The sequence below is a fragment of the Zalophus californianus genome, chromosome 3 (genome assembly GCF_009762305.2).
Source record: "Zalophus californianus isolate mZalCal1 chromosome 3, mZalCal1.pri.v2, whole genome shotgun sequence".
In the NCBI taxonomy this organism is placed as follows: domain Eukaryota; kingdom Metazoa; phylum Chordata; class Mammalia; order Carnivora; family Otariidae; genus Zalophus; species Zalophus californianus.
The window spans coordinates 160,515,858-160,533,241 of NC_045597.1; the positions used below are offsets into that span (position 1 = coordinate 160,515,858).

The window sequence follows — 17,384 nt, forward strand, 5'->3', positions numbered from 1 at the left end:
AACCAGACCACAGCCAGCAGTACGACTTCATTCTCAGACCACCAGCCCTACCCATCTTCCCCGGAGACCAGTGGCCATGCTGGAAACACTGGTGTGGGGCCGGATCGAGGAGTCCGATCAGTCAAGCTGCTCCCTGGAAGCCGTGTGCCAAAAGGTGATCCCGAAGCAAACCAAACAGAGGAGGGAAAGAACTAGGAAGGATATTAGAAGGCCCAAGGCTGGGGGATTCGTAATGCCCCACTTCACCTTCGTTGGGTAGGTATGATTCTGTTTTATAGAAGGAGAACCTGAAGCCCATAGGTATTCCTTCTCTGGCCCAAGGACATCCAGCTATTAAGCCACAGAACATGAGGAGTGGACTTTGAGATGGTCTGGTCACATGTCTTCATCATCCCGTGCCATCTCCCTGAGCAGGGGCAGCCCTTGTGCCTTCGACAGCTGTGGGGCTCACGCATACCTCCCCTCCGATGTATTTAAGGACTAGCGCCGGGACATGGAAGAGCAGACAAGACCTAATTAAACTCTGCATCCCCAGTACCTTAGCATGGTGCCCGACACAGGGTGGAAACTCAAATGCTCCAGTGCCTGAGACATTTTGGGAATCTGTGGAACACAAGCAAACTGCTCACCAACCCCGGCAGCCCCTGCTGGATGATTCAGATTTCACAGACTAGGTCCCCGATTTGTGTCGGAGAACCATCTGTTCTCATGCTCCAGTCGTGCCGATTTCACAGATGAAGCTTTGCAGAATTTTGCTTTGTGGCAGTAACAATGGACCCTCCGGTGGTGCCACTTAACTGAACCAAATTTGATATTTTCAGTGCCCCGAGGGGATGGCAGCAGCACAGGGAACAAATTCCTCAGCAGTCCCACGCGGGCCGAGCCCCGTGGCCAGCAGGGTCACGCCATGGAGGAACTGCACAAGCCACTGTGATTGTGGCTCGGTGCATGTGGCAGCTACAAATTCCCACAAGCAACTTCTGAATTGCTTGCAGAGCCAAGGGGGCCAATACAGACTTTAAAAGTTCAGAAACAGATCAAATCTTTATGCTGTTGTAAACTCGTTTATCAGACTTTTATTGGGCACTTACTATGTGTGAGATACTATGTTGCATTCCAAGGATGCCTTAGGACATGGCCCTTCCTTTCAGGGGGCTTCCATTCTAGCAGAGAGCAATAAAGTGGTGGAGAATGGAGCCCGGAGCAGCCCTTGCAGCCATCCCTGGGCATCTGATGAGCAGCTGGGGCAGCCAGCACTAGGCTCTCTGTAGGGGATGCCACTCCCTAGCTTTACTGTTTTGAGAACAAATGGTCGGGATCACAAGATGATATCTCCAGGAGTGATGAGTGAACAAACAGTAAAACACTCTGCTCCATCCTCCCAAGGATCTTGGGCATGATTATCATGGCAACAATGCCTTCCTCAAGGTTCTAAGATTCTCCTTCAGGCTGAGAAAGGTTATCCCTATGTCCCTATTTGACCAATACATCCCTAGGGTACACCTGCTGGGGGTAACTTGAGCCCATTTTCACTGTCAGTGTCTTAGAAGCTTCTGTTTCACTGGAGTCATGTAAACCTTTGGGTACCAGTAAAGAGGCAGTCCTCCAAGTGTGGCTCATGGCCCACAAGTGGCAATAAAGGTCCTTCTGGTCATCAGAGAATCGATCAAGGAATGTAGTTCATTCCTTGGGTGTATCTGGTAATTGTCATGTGATTTCATTGACTTTCGCTTATGACCAGGGTTGTTTATTGGTAATCTGAGTAATGAAAGTTTACTAAAATTTTCGCTTCGTTGTATACCTATTAGCTTGTTACTAGAATTTTCTGAAGACCCTGCCTTTACAAATCCTAGATTTTTGTGCCATGCTGCCTACAAGCTTAGATATTAAGAAACTAGCTGACAGAGCTTTAAGTCACCCCTTGCTGGCCCAGACCACACCTATGAGGTTGGCATTTCCCAGTTGAACAACTACAGAAGTGTGCCTTGCAGGGCTTCCTGAACCGCAGTGGAATCACTGGGGCATTTTCGCTAGGACCACATGCTGTTAATACTACTCTTACACTGGAGACGCAAAGTGAAAAGGCCGTCCTTGTTTTCTGCAGCCTCCTGGGATATCTTCATCCCCCTTAGTCTAGCATGGACAAAATTGCAAGAAGGCACATTGGTGTTGATTATAAAACATTTTTAGCTAGAGTCTGGATGTTTCTGATTACAGCAGCCTTTAATTCTGTGTTAGCAGTTTAGTTCTTTCTGGGTCCCTGTGGGGAGCTATACAGTTAGATAAGATTACTTCCAGGTTCCCTTCCAACTAAAGCCCTATAATTCTGTGCCAGGATAATTTGGGGTAGGCTTGGCTCATTTTGCAGCAAACAATGTCTGTCTGTCCCATATTACTTGGGTTTTTGTTTTTGCTTCTCTCTGTCATACCTACAACTATGGGATTATGTGTTCATGTAAACAATTCTCCCCTGCCCCAACCTATCTGCACTTAACTTGGCATTTTACAACTGACCCCCCCCCCACAAAAAAACCAAACCCCAAACCTAGATTGTTGTTCCACTCTGGATTAGGAGATCCTCAAATGTCCTTATGAGGAAATAGCATTTAAGGAGGGTCGTCCTGCCCCAGCCTCAAAGCCCCAGCACTGACCTGGCTCTGCTCAGTGTTCTCAGGGCACTGGGAAAAGTATGCGTATTTCAGCAGGAGATGAAAAGGAAGGGATCATTCCCAGGGAAAATATTTTGTTTTATTTATTTATTTATTTATTTATTTATTTTCATCTGGTACTTTTTAATACCTTCTAGAATAGACTGACAGTGCAGCACATATTTGGTTTTTGAGGACAGTTTTTATGCTGACATCTGGTTAACATTAAACTACTAAAGTAAGGGTTGGCAAATGACAGAGTGGGTCAGGTTCTGTCCATGGCCTGTTCTGTATGTCTTTGAGCTTAGAACAGTTTATTACATGTTTTTCATTTTAATTCCAGTATAATTAACATACAGTGTTATATTAGCTTCAGGTGTACCATATAGTGATTTGACAATTCTTTGTTTGTTTGTTTGTTTGTTTTTTAAAGATTTTATTTATTTGAGAGAGAGCGAGAGAGAACACGAGCAGGAAGGGAGGGGAGAACACGGGGAGAGGGAGAAGCAGCCTCCCCGCTAAGCAGGGAGCTAGACTAGGGCTGAATCCAAGGATCCTGGGATCATAACCTGAGCCGAAGGCAGACACTCAACTGACTGATCCACCCAGGCACCCCCACTCACTCACTTTTTTACTTCTTTGCTTATTTCTTCACCTACTTATTTAATTTTTTTTATTGTTATGTTAGTGATTTGACAATTTTATACATTACTCTCCAGAGAAAATGTTTTAATTGATGAGACGTGATAATATCAGTCCAAATGATCATGGAAACACTTGTCATCTCTTCTGGATAGGCTGCTGCCTTGGTTCACATTTACCTGGATGGGTCTGTGCTGGTGACTCACGGTGGGATCGAAATGGGCCAGGGCGTCCACACTAAAATGATTCAGGTAAGTATGCAACTAGTTGGATTAAGTTGGATGTGTGCTTGTAGCTGTGTGTATGAGAGAGAAACCAAGCATGTGTATTTTCTGTTCCAAAATGAAAAAGATATGAGATTTTAGCTTTGACAGCTTAAACTGTTAAGCTGTTAATAGAAACTGAGTAAACCAGCCGGTTTTGTAACTGAATGTCCTAAAAGAACGTGGCAGAAGAGTCTCAGGTTGTCTTATTGCTATAGAAGATTGTGTCTTTATTTGTTGCTTTCCTTTGGGTAAGCAGGTCTCTCCCACCATCTGCAAACAGAGCATTGCTTTGAAACCTTTTGTAAACCAAAATGGCATAAAGCAAAGATGTAATTACCATTAATTTATATGAAAATAGGGGTGCCTGGGTGGCTCAGTCAGTTAAGCGTCTGCCTTCAGCTCAGGTCATGATCCCAGGGTCCTGGGATGGAGCCCTGAATCAGGCACCTTGCTCGGTGGGGAGCCTGCTTCTCCCTCTCCCTCTGCCTGCTGCTCTGCCTATCTGTGCTCTCTATCGAAAAAAAAAATTTATATGAAAATATTTTTGAGTCTTTCCAGACCCCCCAAAATTACCTCTCAATATTTTCTGATTTGCTGATGGACGCACAACATAAATGGAGATAAAGCACAGATGGTGACAGATGCAGTTCACAGCTCTGGCAGCTTGATGCTGAGATGCTGAGTGTGGCCCCGGGCAGGAGCTTGGGGTTCTGCTCTCCCTGCTGGGGGTGAGCGCTGCTTCTGCAGCCCTCTGCTGCCAAGCAAACACTGAACGCTATCTTGGCTCTTCACCTTTTTATTAAAAGTGAAAATCCTCTTCAGATTTATTTCAGTGAGCAAAAACAAGTACCAATGTAGGTGTTTTGTAAAAACCAAGAGACTCTCAAACTTTCACAAAGAGGGGGACACCAGTATTAACAAGTGAGTTGTCTTTTTTAAACCTTTGCTGGCTAATAAGATGTGTAGATGCTGATGTATTGCATTTCTCGCCCTTTTTAGGACTCGGAGCAATTGATAATATTAATCACATTGGATATTTCTAATCAAAGTCTACCTGTTTTTTGACTCATTCCCTTTAGATTAATTTTTAGGTACTGTTTCTGTTTTGTGAAGAATAGTAATATTAAAGATTTTAAAACATTTGGAAGGGGCAAAAAAAATTGTTAAAAAGACTCTGAACAGTTTCACCAGTTAGCAATAAGCACTGTTTTGAGGTCTTTCTTTTTTCATAAATTGCTAACATGCTGTTTATATAATTTTTTGTATCCTGTTTTTTTGTGTGTGTTTTATTTAAATTTCAGTTAGTTAACATACAGTTATATCAGTTTAACATACAGGGTAATATTAGTTTCAAGTATACAATATAGTGATTCAACAATTCCATATAACACCCAGTGCTCATCAGGACAAGTGCATCCTTAATCCCTGTCATCTATTTAACCCATCCGCCCCCTCCCCTCTGATAACCATCAGTTCTCTATAGTTAAAAGTGTGTTTCTTGGTTTGTCTCTCTCTCTCTTTTTTTCCCCTGTGCTTGTTTCTGGTTTTTTTTGTTTTTTGTTTTTTTTTTCCCACCTATCTATCTGATATAGAGTGAGCACTTCCTCCTGTGGTTAAGAATTCTTTGCAATCATGCTTTTTAATGGCTGCTTGTGGATGTATGTATAATTTATTTAACCATCCCCAGTTGTTGAATACTTCAGTTAATATGTTTGTATGTAAACCTGTCATCAAATTAATGACTATTTTCTTAAAATAGATTTCCCGAAATGGGATTCCTGGGTCATAGAGTGTATCTTAAATCACGGACACTTATTACCAAATTGTTTTCCAGAAAGTATGCATTTCATTACACCACTAACCAACTTTATCCGTTATGGCTTTTTTAAAAACCTTAGATAATTTAATAGCTGTGAAGGATAATATCTCATTATTGCCTTGATTTGCATTTTTCTGATTATAGAGCCTTTGCTAGAATTTTGCAGAGTGAGGTGGTAGGAAAGGCCTCAAGGTGTTGATTTCATGAAGATGTGAAGCATCTCCTTCTGTGTTGACTTGGGGCCTTGCCTCCTTTTCCTGAAAGTCAAAGAAACAAGAATGTGTGCTTAAGGTTTAGGGTCCAGACTAGCTATACAGGGTCTTTAGAAAAGAACTTTTTGTGGCTGGAGGAATTCATGGTTCTACCCGCCTGTCCCTGTTGCATGTATGGGGGCTCACACATGGGCTACTGTGTGGGTATATGCACAGGTCTGTGACTAAACAAAGTAATGTGAAAAGAATCTCTCCTCTAAAATTCAGGTGGTTAGTCGTGAATTAAGGATGCCAATGTCTAATATCCACCTGCGTGGGACAAGCACAGAAACTGTCCCTAACACAAACATCTCTGGAGGTTCCGTGGTGGCCGATCTCAACGGGCTGGCAGTAAAGGTAAAAATCATTGCCATGGCATCCAAATCATTAGCCCCACCAGGCCAGGAACATGGGTGGAGCTCAGAAGATGTTGAGATTTAATCCAGTTCTTACCTCCTTCTCACACCCTCCTGGTGAAAACCGTGCTTTCCCCCAGCGTCAGGCTCAGTACATGGTACAATAACCAGCTGCTCTCCTGAGCTGGAAATCCATCTCCTTTCCTCCCTCACTCCTGACATCTCATGGATCCTTCCATTCCACTCAGAAATATCTCTGTGTCTTTCGACATCCACTTTCTGGGAGTATCGCTGCTTGGATTCAGACTCCCACCTCTTGCCAGGACCATTACAAGGCTCCGTCTCTCCACTGGAGTTTTATTGCCTTTCACTCTGGCTTCATGTTGACAGAGTGAGCTTTCCCACAAAATAAAACTGACCACGCTGTGTTTAAAAACAGCGGTCGGGGGTTTGCCATCAGTTTTTCTGTTAAGTCCTGACTTCTTAGCACGGATTATAGGCCCCCCAACTTAGACGGTTCATCGTCAAGACCAGCTCACACTTCAACCCCACCCCTGGGAAACCTTTCACATCGCCTCTTAAAGGGTCGGTCTCTACCTTCTCTGTGTCCTGTGGGCCTCCTAAACAAACTCTGTAATGACACATATCTTACGGTTTTGAAATTAGTGTTTGCCTGAAATTATGATAATAATTTTAATTAAAAAATAATCCCTAGGATGCTTGTCAGACTCTTCTAAAACGCCTTGAACCCATCATCAGCAAGAATCCTCAAGGCACCTGGAAGGATTGGGTGAGAATCACTGTTACTTTTGTGTTTTATGTTGGGGAAAAAAGGAGGGAGGAAAAATGTGTGAATTAAATATCAGTTGAAATGGCACTTTAAAAGGTACTACAGGTACATAACGATAAGTAGAGGCCTTTTGGCTCTCTGCACGTGGAAACGTTTTCATAATATGGTAGAGGAACTCTTGCATCTGGGAAAATTCTCCATTAGAGAGAAAGATTGTTTTTCTACCCAAAGCCCTTGTTTTTAAGCCAGAATGAATTAATGTTTCTTCCGATGGATCCCAGGTATTTTCTAGATAATAGCTGTAAGTCTCTTTGTTCTCCTTTGGGTCCCACCGTTCCTAAACGGAAAGCCAACACTACAATCCTTCTATAAAAGTAAAAAAATCACATAAGCACTCATTTAGAAATAGGAAACCAAGCCACTGGATATGTATTCAACCAGTAGTAGGCACTAAATGCAGTGGAAATTTCAGCTGCTTCCTTCGATGTACTTACAACCCCGTTGGCAGAGAAAACGAACATTCTGCAGTCAACTAGCACACTTTTAAAGTAATAGGTTATAAAGTACCAGATGGTGTGGAATGGATGTCAGTAAAAGCTGAGAGTGTGTGTCAGGCTGACTGAGGATGTCACATTAAAAGCATCGGTCAGGGGAAATAGCATTTGGGGAATCCTCCTTAGAAATGGGTCCTGCTCTTCCACAGAGTTAGGACTCATTCTGTAATTCATATTCGTGGGAGCTCTCAGTCCTTTTGGGGCATCTTTATTTCTGCTCTCTGCCCTGTGCTCTCCGAGCCAATGAAAGGCAGAGAGAGCTTGACTGAAGAGAGATAACGTGCAAGACAGCCAGGCGTCTGCCCGCAGAGATGCTACCATTCAGCGTGCTTTCTTCTGCTGCACTCCTCACCTTTTCCTTTCTCGGACTTGGGGACGTGGACCTAACCCCCATTTTTCTGTCTATTAGTCAACTACGTGCACTGCAGAGTCAGGAGAACTTACCATGTCAGTGGTACAATGTACCAAAATTATGCCATTTTCCCAAGACCAATGAATACCTGGTACTAAAACTAAACACCCAGCCACCTCATTGTCTCCTGAAACATTCCCGGTGGATAGGCTGTCTTTCCAGAAGACTGAGTGAGGTTCTTCATCAGGAGAACACCTGTGGGCCGCTCTAGTCCTGACTACGCAAGGCAGTACGTACCTGGGCAGTCACGGGACGTCACAGGCCCCGAACATGTGCTGTTACTCACGGCAGTGATGGCAAGTGCTCGTGAGGGCAGAGAATGCAGAAAGGAATACCTTAATCTTGGTTCTTCCTGGTTATTAGTATTTAGATGAATTTCACCTAGAGCGAAACGAAGATTGAAGCCACAAACGATTCTTTCTTGAAACATCATCATCGCATCATCTTTGCTCTTATTTCCCAGGCACAAGCTGCTTTTGATGAAAGCGTTAGTCTTTCAGCTACTGGATACTTCAGGTAAAGAGTCCTTTCAGTCACATGCTATGAAAAATAGCAGCTGTTGCTTGAGGAAGAGTTTCACTTCCATTTGCAATTTTGGAAAGAAATTGATTTGGGTGACCTTCTATTAACACACTGTTATATACAACATTTAGCTTCTAGTTAATCCAAATGCCCAGAGAGGCTTCTGTTGGGAAAAATAGGCACATAAAATAAAATACGGCTTGAGCTGATGATTTGAATCCTACTGAGCGGTACTGGAGGGTTCTCTGAGATTAGTGCTTAGAACCCACAGCAGTGGCTGATGTTTTGTTGAAAACTTAGCGTATCCTTAAGTTAAGAGACGAAGGTAAGAGGATGCAAATTAAACCCATAATAAGATAAACACCATTTCACACCTTCTAGATTGGCAAAAAAGAAGAAACATGACAATAAGCACGTTGTCAAGACGCTGAACAGTTGTCACTCACCTACTTTGGAAAATGATTATCAGATTATTTTAATGGAAAATGAAAGCCATCAGAGAACAGGGTGAATCAGAAAGTCTCAACTGATTTGTCATGCTGCTAGTTCTCCAGGGAGTCTCAGGGCACTGGTCGGCTATCAGGAGTAAGTGTGAGAAGCGTTTTGAACGGCCACCTCCAGGCCTAGGGAAGCAGAGGAGAGAAGGGGAGAAAGTGCGGGCAAGCTGCTGGCCTGCGCGTCTCTTACACCCTGACATCCATTTGGTGTCCTTGAGGAAGAGTGAGGAACAGAGCAGGCGTGGAGACCAGAGAAGTAGCAAAGAATGAGAGCCAGGGGCCTGATCTTGCAAACAGAAGGCTGAATCCTGGAGCCGGAAGGAAGACGAACAGGCGAATGTGCACCCTTGAAATAGTGTTTGGTCTAAAATGCAGGTGAAATTCCCCAAACCTGATGACAGTAGGATGACATGATTCAATATTAACGAAAAGTAATAGATCGGGTAATCACAGAGTGAGCACCTAACTTCCAGGCATAAGGAGTCATTCATTGGTGAGGAGCAATTGAATGTTTTTATCAGACAAAGCAAATTTAATAAGAAAGAAGTATATATTCATTCAACAGATTTATCGCACACACTACATGCTGGCACATCATTGTACAAGTACATGCAAACTGAACACAGCCTCTCATGGATCTGTTTAATCATCAGCATCTGCAGTTAGGGGACTGAGTCACTTAACAACGCTCCTCAAGAATTCTGTTTCTTCCAGGGGCTATGAGTCAAACATGAACTGGGAAACAGGCGAAGGCCATCCTTTTGAATATTTTGTTTATGGAGCTGCCTGTTCCGAGGTTGAAATAGACTGCCTGACAGGCGCTCATAAGGTCAGTACCAATTGGGAAGGTCTTCAAGTTGTACCTCAGATACACCTAAATTCCACACATGACATCTGTCTGAGCACCGTAGGAGCACCATGTATTTGGCTAAGGATAGTTTCTCTGTGTTACCAGAAAAAAATTAGAAGCTCAGCAATTGCCTTGGTATTGTGGTTGCTTCCATGGAAAATGTCCGGCGGCCTCTTGTCTTTATTTTCCTGGCCTTTTTAAATGGAATCGGGAAAGAAACCACTTCAAGGAAGAAACACAGCTTAAAGAGAGCTTTCATGTAGACTGTTGGTCTAACCAGCAGTCCTGAACTCTTACATAAAATGCCATCATATGACATTTTTGAAGGATTTTGTAAGCATCCATAACCTGCTAACAAGCACCAAGGACCAATCCAGGGAAGTTAGTGGCCAGCTTTTGATATCTTTTATCTAGCTAGATCCTGCTTTTTAGAGAGTTTAAGGGCATCCCTATGCTTTTAAGGGATGCAATGAGGAGATACGCACAGTTTCTCTTTCTCTCTCTCTCTCTCACACACACACAGACACATGCACTTCTGTTTCAAGGAGAGTTTCTCCTCTTTTATCTGGGTCCTTGTGGGGACCCAGCTACAGTGAAGCTACTTACTGGCCACTGTTTATAATAATAAATGATCATTAATACATTCAATGGGACTGTGATACCCTCACAACTGTCATGTGAGAATCTGTCCCAAAACCTACCCAGAAGCAAGCTCAAGGTCTTTGTATTTCCCAACATACTTTGTGACTATATCTTGGATTATGATAAGATGTAAGTTTTCATTTAATAGGTCTCTGGCATGTATGTTTTTTAAAACTATAGTCAGCCTAATCTTTGAAACCGTATATGCCTTTTTTGGACCTGCCTGGTAAAGTATCTGGTTTGTTCAGATTCTAAGCCAGACCAGACCACTTTTGAGGAATCTTGGACTGGGACAAAACAGTGGTCGTTCTAAGCGTGGTTTTTGTGCTAGAGTAGCTGTCCTCTTTTAGTTCAGTAGAAAGTTCTCTCAGGCTGACTAATTTCTACATCACCTTCTCCCTCAAAGAAAAATTTGGTGAAAACCTAATCACTTGGGTTTTCTTTATCTGTATATGCCTTGGCCTTGTTAAGATCTTAGAACAAGGTAATAATTAGTATGAATAATTGGTATGAAATTCTAAGGTGTGTTCTTATAACTTAGTTGAACAATCTTAAGAGATGTGCTAAAAGGTCTTTTTATCAGATACATTCAAAAAAGCTAGATCTGTAGCTCAGGTTAGGTATACCCCTAAGTAAAGGGCTATAATGTAACATGCCACCAGGGGCCCTCCCTGGAGGCCTCTTGAGGCCTCTTTCTCAGTCATTCTCCTTATGTTATTAGAATTGTTCTTTTTTTTTTTAAGATTTTATTTGAGGGAGAGAGAGAGAGAGAAACAGCATGAGAGGGGGGAGGGTCAGAGGGAGAAGCAGACTCCCTGCTGAGCCAGGAGCCCAACGTGGGACTCGATCCCGGGACTCCGGGATCATGACCTGAGCCAAAGGCAGTCGCTTAACCAACTGAGCCACCCAGGCGCCCCTAGAATTGTTCTTACTCCTACAAAATTTCCCTCACTTTGAACCTACATCTATTTATTACTTATCTATTGCTGGGTAACAAATTACTCTCAAGTTTGGCAGCTGAAAATAACAAATATTTATTAACCGACAGCATTTCACAAGGTTGCCGTCAAGCTGTCAAGGGGGGCCGCAGTCCTCCCAAAGCTCCACAGTGGCTGGAAAATCTGATCCAAGCTCCATCACCTGCTTGTTGGCAGGAGGCCTCAGTTTCTCACTGGCTTTTGGTCAGAAGTTTCCATTCTTTAGCACAAGGACCTCTCTATGGGATGTCTCGGTGTCCTCAGGACACGCAAGCTGCCCCCAAACCCAGAGGGACTGATGCAAAGGAACAAGAGAGTGTGAGCAAGTGAGAGAGCACCCAGACAGTAGGCACAGTCCTTCATACCCTAACACCGGGGTGATGTGCTAGCACTTCCATATATCCTGTCTGTCGCACAAACTAACCCTGGTAGAGTGTGGGAGGGGACTCCATCAGGATGTGAACCCGGCATGCAGGGATCGTCATAGGCCACTTGGAGGCTGGCTACCGCAACCTAGAAATGCTCTCTTCAGCCCTAACAAAACACAGTGACAAACGAAAACTTTTACTAACACTGCAGACTTGAGAGCACCTCCCCTCACCAGTAATGGAGGCCATTGGTCTGCCAGAAGGCCAGCCTTGCTAAATGGTGTCACAGAGAACTTTACATTTCATAATGTCCTTAAAGAGGAAAGGTGTTTTATTATTTTATTGTAATAAAACATTCTGGATCACTCTCTAATTTTCTTAAGAAAAATGTTAGATGAAAGTCCCAAATCAAATAAGAAAACTCTTGGGTTTCCTTTGTTCCATTAATAGTTGTAAGTAGAATCTGTTTGTCATGGCAGAAGTCATTATGTCAAGTAAAAGAAGGTACAGACTTGCTGGAGAGCAAAGGTATTACCAGTAACCTGGCTGGGCCTGCCATAGTCCTCATTTGTAGCTTATCAGGAACTTTTGGTCACCAAGTTGTGCTTTAGACTTATCTTTCCTCTGCTCTCAAAATGAAGAATCTACAACAGCAGATAACAGTTGGAGACTTTTTGGCTGATGCACCCTGAGTTCTGGCCTTCAGTCAACGTCACCCAGCCAGCTGGACTCTGGATGTTGGGTTGTATGGTAGCCACAGAGCTTTTCAACAAGGATCATGAGGGCTGTAAACATTTTCTGTGTCATAGATTATGTCTGCTGCGCTGGGTTGAACTCAGTAAGTTACATCACTCAGCCGGAACAAAGTCAAATATTTTTCTCTCGTTTCTGAAGAAAAAAAAAAATCAGTGCTTAAGCTGGTTGAGTATGTGTATAATTTTGAAAGTTATACAAGATAGACTGGTGACCCAATAAAATCTTTGTTGATTCTTTCTCCTGAAATGTATTGTGGCCCCAAAAATGTTCTATACCAATGGCACCCTGGCAGGAACTGTTTCTCAGCCTTCTCTCCTAAGTTGTACTCATTAAAATAAACATTTTTGCTCTTTTTTATTACCAGAACATCAGAACAGACATTGTTATGGATGTAGGCTGCAGCATAAATCCAGCCCTTGACATAGGCCAGGTATGTGTACCTGCTTTGCCTCAACCCCATTTGTAAAAGCCAGAACCGCTGTGGGGGTCTGTAGGGAAAACATTCTGTCTGGCTTATTCGTCATGGTAGTTTTCTACCCCTGTAAGTCAGAATCCATCTATTCAGGCCAGCCACAGAACTCAAATCTCTTACTGTTTAAAAAAAGGGAAGGAAACAAAGATGTTTTAAGTAGTTTCTGAAGAGACATGCAGTCTGTGACTGAGGAGCTTGAGGGAGGCAGAAGAAGCAAGCCTCGAGGTGTCAGAATGCGCCCCACACCTCTGGGATTAGAAGTAGACTGGAGGCTAAGTGTGAAGTCTTGGGCATACAATGGGCTCTAGCTTCTGTCGGGTTGGGATAACATCAAACAGTTACAGCAGTAGCCATTAATAATAGGTAGCCTGTTTTGCCCACAGTTTTCTTTTATTTAAATTTGAAACATAACATAATAAAATGAAATAAAAATAAATAAATTTGAAATAATTGACAAGATTAAAAAATCACCGGCTGTGTTACCTAAGTATTCAAATGGCTAGTGTTTCTTGGAAACACAGAAAATTTGCCAACACTGGCGCTGCATTTCCACAAGGAAAAGTCAGTTGGCTCCCTTTTTTAAGAGAAGCATGTACTCTGTGATTCTATGAGTCAGGACTCACCTGGAAGCTTCACTCACTTTCCTTTCCTGTCTCCTACCTGTGGGCAATTCAGCTAACTACCCGCAGTTTAGAACATAATTGGAGGTACTCTCCAATCATGACACGTGTTCATGGAGAATGGGAAGAGTGGGTGGGTTGAAGAAGTCAAAACAGGCTTCAGGGAGGCCCCAGGTTTAGGGAATGAACAGGAAAAGGCATTCTGGGTGGGAGGAGAGTGGAGGACCTAAAGAAAGACAGGAAATCCAGCCTGCTCTGTGTTCAGGGGCAATGGGGGGCGGGAGAGGGGCATGACAACGGTGGTGAGTGCCTGCGTGCCCGTCAGTGGAATGGAAGGTGTGGCTGCAGGCAGAGACCAGTAGGGGGCTGGGTTGGTGGAGGCGCTCCAGAGACAGGCGCCTGCCTTAGTAGGTGGAGGTGATGGTGGCCTGGCGCGTCATCTAGGCTTTTTAAAAGGAAGATTCATCTAACATTGTGTTAGAGAAGAATCTCCCCGCAAATAGACGCAAGGTAGGCCGGAGGGTGGGGTGGAGAAAATGGCACACAGAGGAGACCCAGAAGTCAGGAAGATGTGTGGAAAGCCAATTTTGTCCACATGCTGACATCTAAGAATCGGAGCGTTTTAAAGCTGTGTAGGAAGCTCGGAGAGCACACGGTTCATATAACTAACAAGTGAGGAAACAGGGGCCAGGAATGAGAGGCCACGCCCACTTGCGAGCCAGGATTGTGGTGAGGTGAGGGGACTCTCCAAGCCCTGTCAGTGTGCTGGGGGCTATGGACAGATCGGTCAGAGGGTTCCTTCTGGCTCATGGCCCGAAAAAGGAGGGCCTTTGGGCCACAGGCTATTTGAGGCCTCTTCTAGGGCTACACTTTCACTGCCAAATTGAGATTCAAAGTCAAGTTCTTTGCCTTTGAACTGCGCACCGAATAAGATGTTCAGAAATGAGGTAAACTTCTAAGTAAACTTTCAGAGGCATCTTCCAGGACATGCTGCAAACCCTCTTGCGCTGTATTTTAAAAATTCAAATAAACAGCATGAAGTTGAAATGCTCCTGTTGGTTGTATTTTCTCATATATGGAAATTCTTTTCTTCCCCCCTCCCCCAGATTGAAGGTGCATTTATTCAAGGCATGGGACTTTATACAATCGAGGAGCTGCATTATTCTCCTCAGGGTGTCCTGTATACTCGTGGTCCAAACCAATATAAAATCCCTGCCATCTGTGACATCCCCACAGAGTTGCACATTTCTTTATTGCCTCCGTCTCAAAGCTCAAATACCCTGTATTCATCGAAGGTGAGCTGTGCTTGATAAATAAATGCATGTTTATGTGATTTGTGATATCTGTGCAGGGGGCTGGGGGAGGTGCCTTCATTTCTTGGTTGTTTGAGGTTTTTACCAGCCTTATAGAAGAAAAGGCCCTATTAAATATTTTAATTTTAAATTAATTTAACATTGTTACAACTTTTTTTAAATACTTCAAATTTTGGAGCCTAACATGAACTACTGTTACCATCAGGTTGTATCTGATCTTTTGTTTTGCAATAATCATCTCATACCTATGTCTGCTTTCTCCATTTGGCATCATTTCCTTAGGCAGGAATCCTAAGAATGAGAATACTAGGTTAAAATATCAAATTACTTTTTTAAAAGAAAAAAGTTACATGTATAATAATATTTTATAGGGGCACTTGGGTGGCTCAGTTGGTTGGGCATCTGACTCTTGGTTCTGACTTGGTTTGTGATCTCATGGGGTGTGGGATTGAGCCCCCCATTCTCCACTCTCAGTGGAGAGTCTGCTTGAGGATTCTCTCCCTCTCCCCCTCCCCCCCCCACACATGTGCACACTCTCTCTCTCTGTGAAATAAATAAATCTTTAAAAATAAGAACATTTTATATAGGCATCTATACACATGTTTACCTATAGATGCACATATACATATATATACATAGAGGTACAAAGAGAGAGTCATAATCTGGTTGACTTGTTTCTCTTCAAGGGTCTAGGAGAGTCTGGGATATTCCTGGGATGTTCAGTGTTTTTTGCCATTCATGATGCGGTGAATGCAGCCCGACAGGAGAGAGGCCTCTTTGGACCATTAAAGCTCAATAGTCCCCTGACACCCGAGAAGATTAGAATGGCCTGTGAAGATAAGTTCACAAAAATGGTATGATCTGCTCATAAAATTCTGAATTTTTGTTCCCTGTCCTTGCAGTCGGGTTTTATTAACTCACCACGGTGTTTTCCCGTGGAAAAAAAGGTGACAGGGATCCTGAGGGCATTTGAACATGGGAAGAGCAGACTGACCCTTAGAGTGCAGTTTTTCATCAGCCTGGTCCTGCCTGCCCTACAGCGGGGCTCAGTTCTACACCACTTGAAAATGAAGGTTCATTGCTCTTTCATCAGTTACGTGTTCCTCCTTGGTTTTGTTCCCTTCCCAGGATATATTGGTCAGGAATGGGAGTTCAGGAACTATTTCCTGAACCTAAGACCCCCAGGCCAAGAATATGGGCCACGCCAACAGTCTGTCCCACTCTATCCAGTCAGATACTTGAGAAAGTGTGTGTAATTCCTGATTTGAACTGGAGAGTGGGAGGGGCCCTTTCTGGCCCAAGCCCAAGAGCAGAATCCCTCATGCATCAACACCCCTGCGGAGCAAACCTCTCAGCTCTCCTTGGTCACATTCAGTGATGAGACTTGAACTGTGGGAGAAAGTCATGCTGTTGACAGTGACCCCTCCGACTGTATACAAGGTATTCCCTATATTGAGGGGAGAGCCCCTCCTACCGTTTCTGTCAGTGCTGGCTCTGTGTGCTACCCCTTACAGCTTGTCCTCAGCCCCGTGGATCATCTCTTCACTATGGAGGAACACAGAGACTAGTTCCACTTTTCATTTGTCCCCTTCAAGTGTGAAATGATGACTGTTGTAGCTGTTCTGCCTCGCAGTCCCGTCCGGCCCTCACACCCTCCTCATGCTGTCATTCTGAGGCCTCACTTTGTCCTGGTTGTCCTCTGCGTGGTTTTTATCCTGTTTCGTTTCGTTTCGTTTCGTTTTGTTTTATGCTATTTTTCACCTGTCACAAATGTTTTCCAAATTGCAAACGTCCACATTTGTTCTTTTATTCCAGATCCCAAAAGACAAACCTGGATCCTATGTTCCTTGGAATGTACCCATATGAATCAAATACAAACTTCTGGGGAAGTGGGACGACTCTTCCGCCATAGCAGTCTCTCCAGTCTTTGTGCTTTAAGACGCTAGGTCTGAAAGATAAACACTCAGAGTTTAGAAACCATTTCACAGAGTATTGCTTTTATATGATGCTGATTTTAAATGTTCCGTTTGGATTTTGATAGATAGGCTTAAGCAATTTAGAAATCATATTTTAAATAGCACAGATACTAACTGGTTTCCTCTAGAATGATATTCTCCATTACCCTGTTTCTTAAATCCACCCAGATGAATGGAATAGAAGATGATGATTTGTATGTGATTCATATTTGGCTTGTATCCACCAACAGAAATTACACTGTCTAGTGAAAGACAATTTTCTAAATAATTTTATTAGTAGTGTGAACTGAAAAGTTGTCATTTTCTCATATGTCCCCATTTGCTATCAGCCTCCTTTTATTGTCAAAATGGATCCAGGCACTGTATCCAAGCATCTGTGGGACTAAAGAAAAAATAACTGGATAAATTAGACTTCATCAAAACTGAAAACTTTTGTGCTTCAAAAGATACTACAAGAAATTGAAAGACAAACCGCAGAATAGTAGAAAATATTTGCAAATCATGTATCTCATAAAGATGTATTATGCAGGATGTATTTTAAAAAGTCTTACAACTCAGCAATAAAAAGATAAATAATGCAATTTAAAAATGGGCAAAGGAATTGAACAGACATTTCCACAAAGAAGATACATAAATGGCCAGTAAGCACATAA

General features: G+C 43.2%; 1 protein-coding gene across 4 annotated transcripts in view; it reads left to right on the forward strand.

The window, feature by feature from the left end:
- AOX1 (aldehyde oxidase 1) overlaps positions 1-17,183 on the forward strand; it is a 79,181-nt gene extending 61,998 nt beyond the window's left edge. For 3 of the 4 annotated variants that reach the window (XM_027589610.2, XM_027589611.2, XM_027589613.2), the window contains 9 exons: positions 3,446-3,541; positions 5,855-5,983; positions 6,698-6,772; positions 8,202-8,254; positions 9,472-9,586; positions 12,715-12,780; positions 14,549-14,737; positions 15,442-15,609; positions 16,571-17,183. In XM_027589610.2, coding sequence (XP_027445411.1) covers positions 3,446-3,541; positions 5,855-5,983; positions 6,698-6,772; positions 8,202-8,254; positions 9,472-9,586; positions 12,715-12,780; positions 14,549-14,737; positions 15,442-15,609; positions 16,571-16,621 — 942 coding nt within the window. In that variant the 3' untranslated portion in view covers positions 16,622-17,183. The remainder of the gene's footprint in view (positions 1-3,445; positions 3,542-5,854; positions 5,984-6,697; positions 6,773-8,201; positions 8,255-9,471; positions 9,587-12,714; positions 12,781-14,548; positions 14,738-15,441; positions 15,610-16,570) is intronic. The other variant, XM_027589612.2, reaches the window with a different exon arrangement.
- Positions 17,184-17,384: the final 201 nt, after the last annotated feature.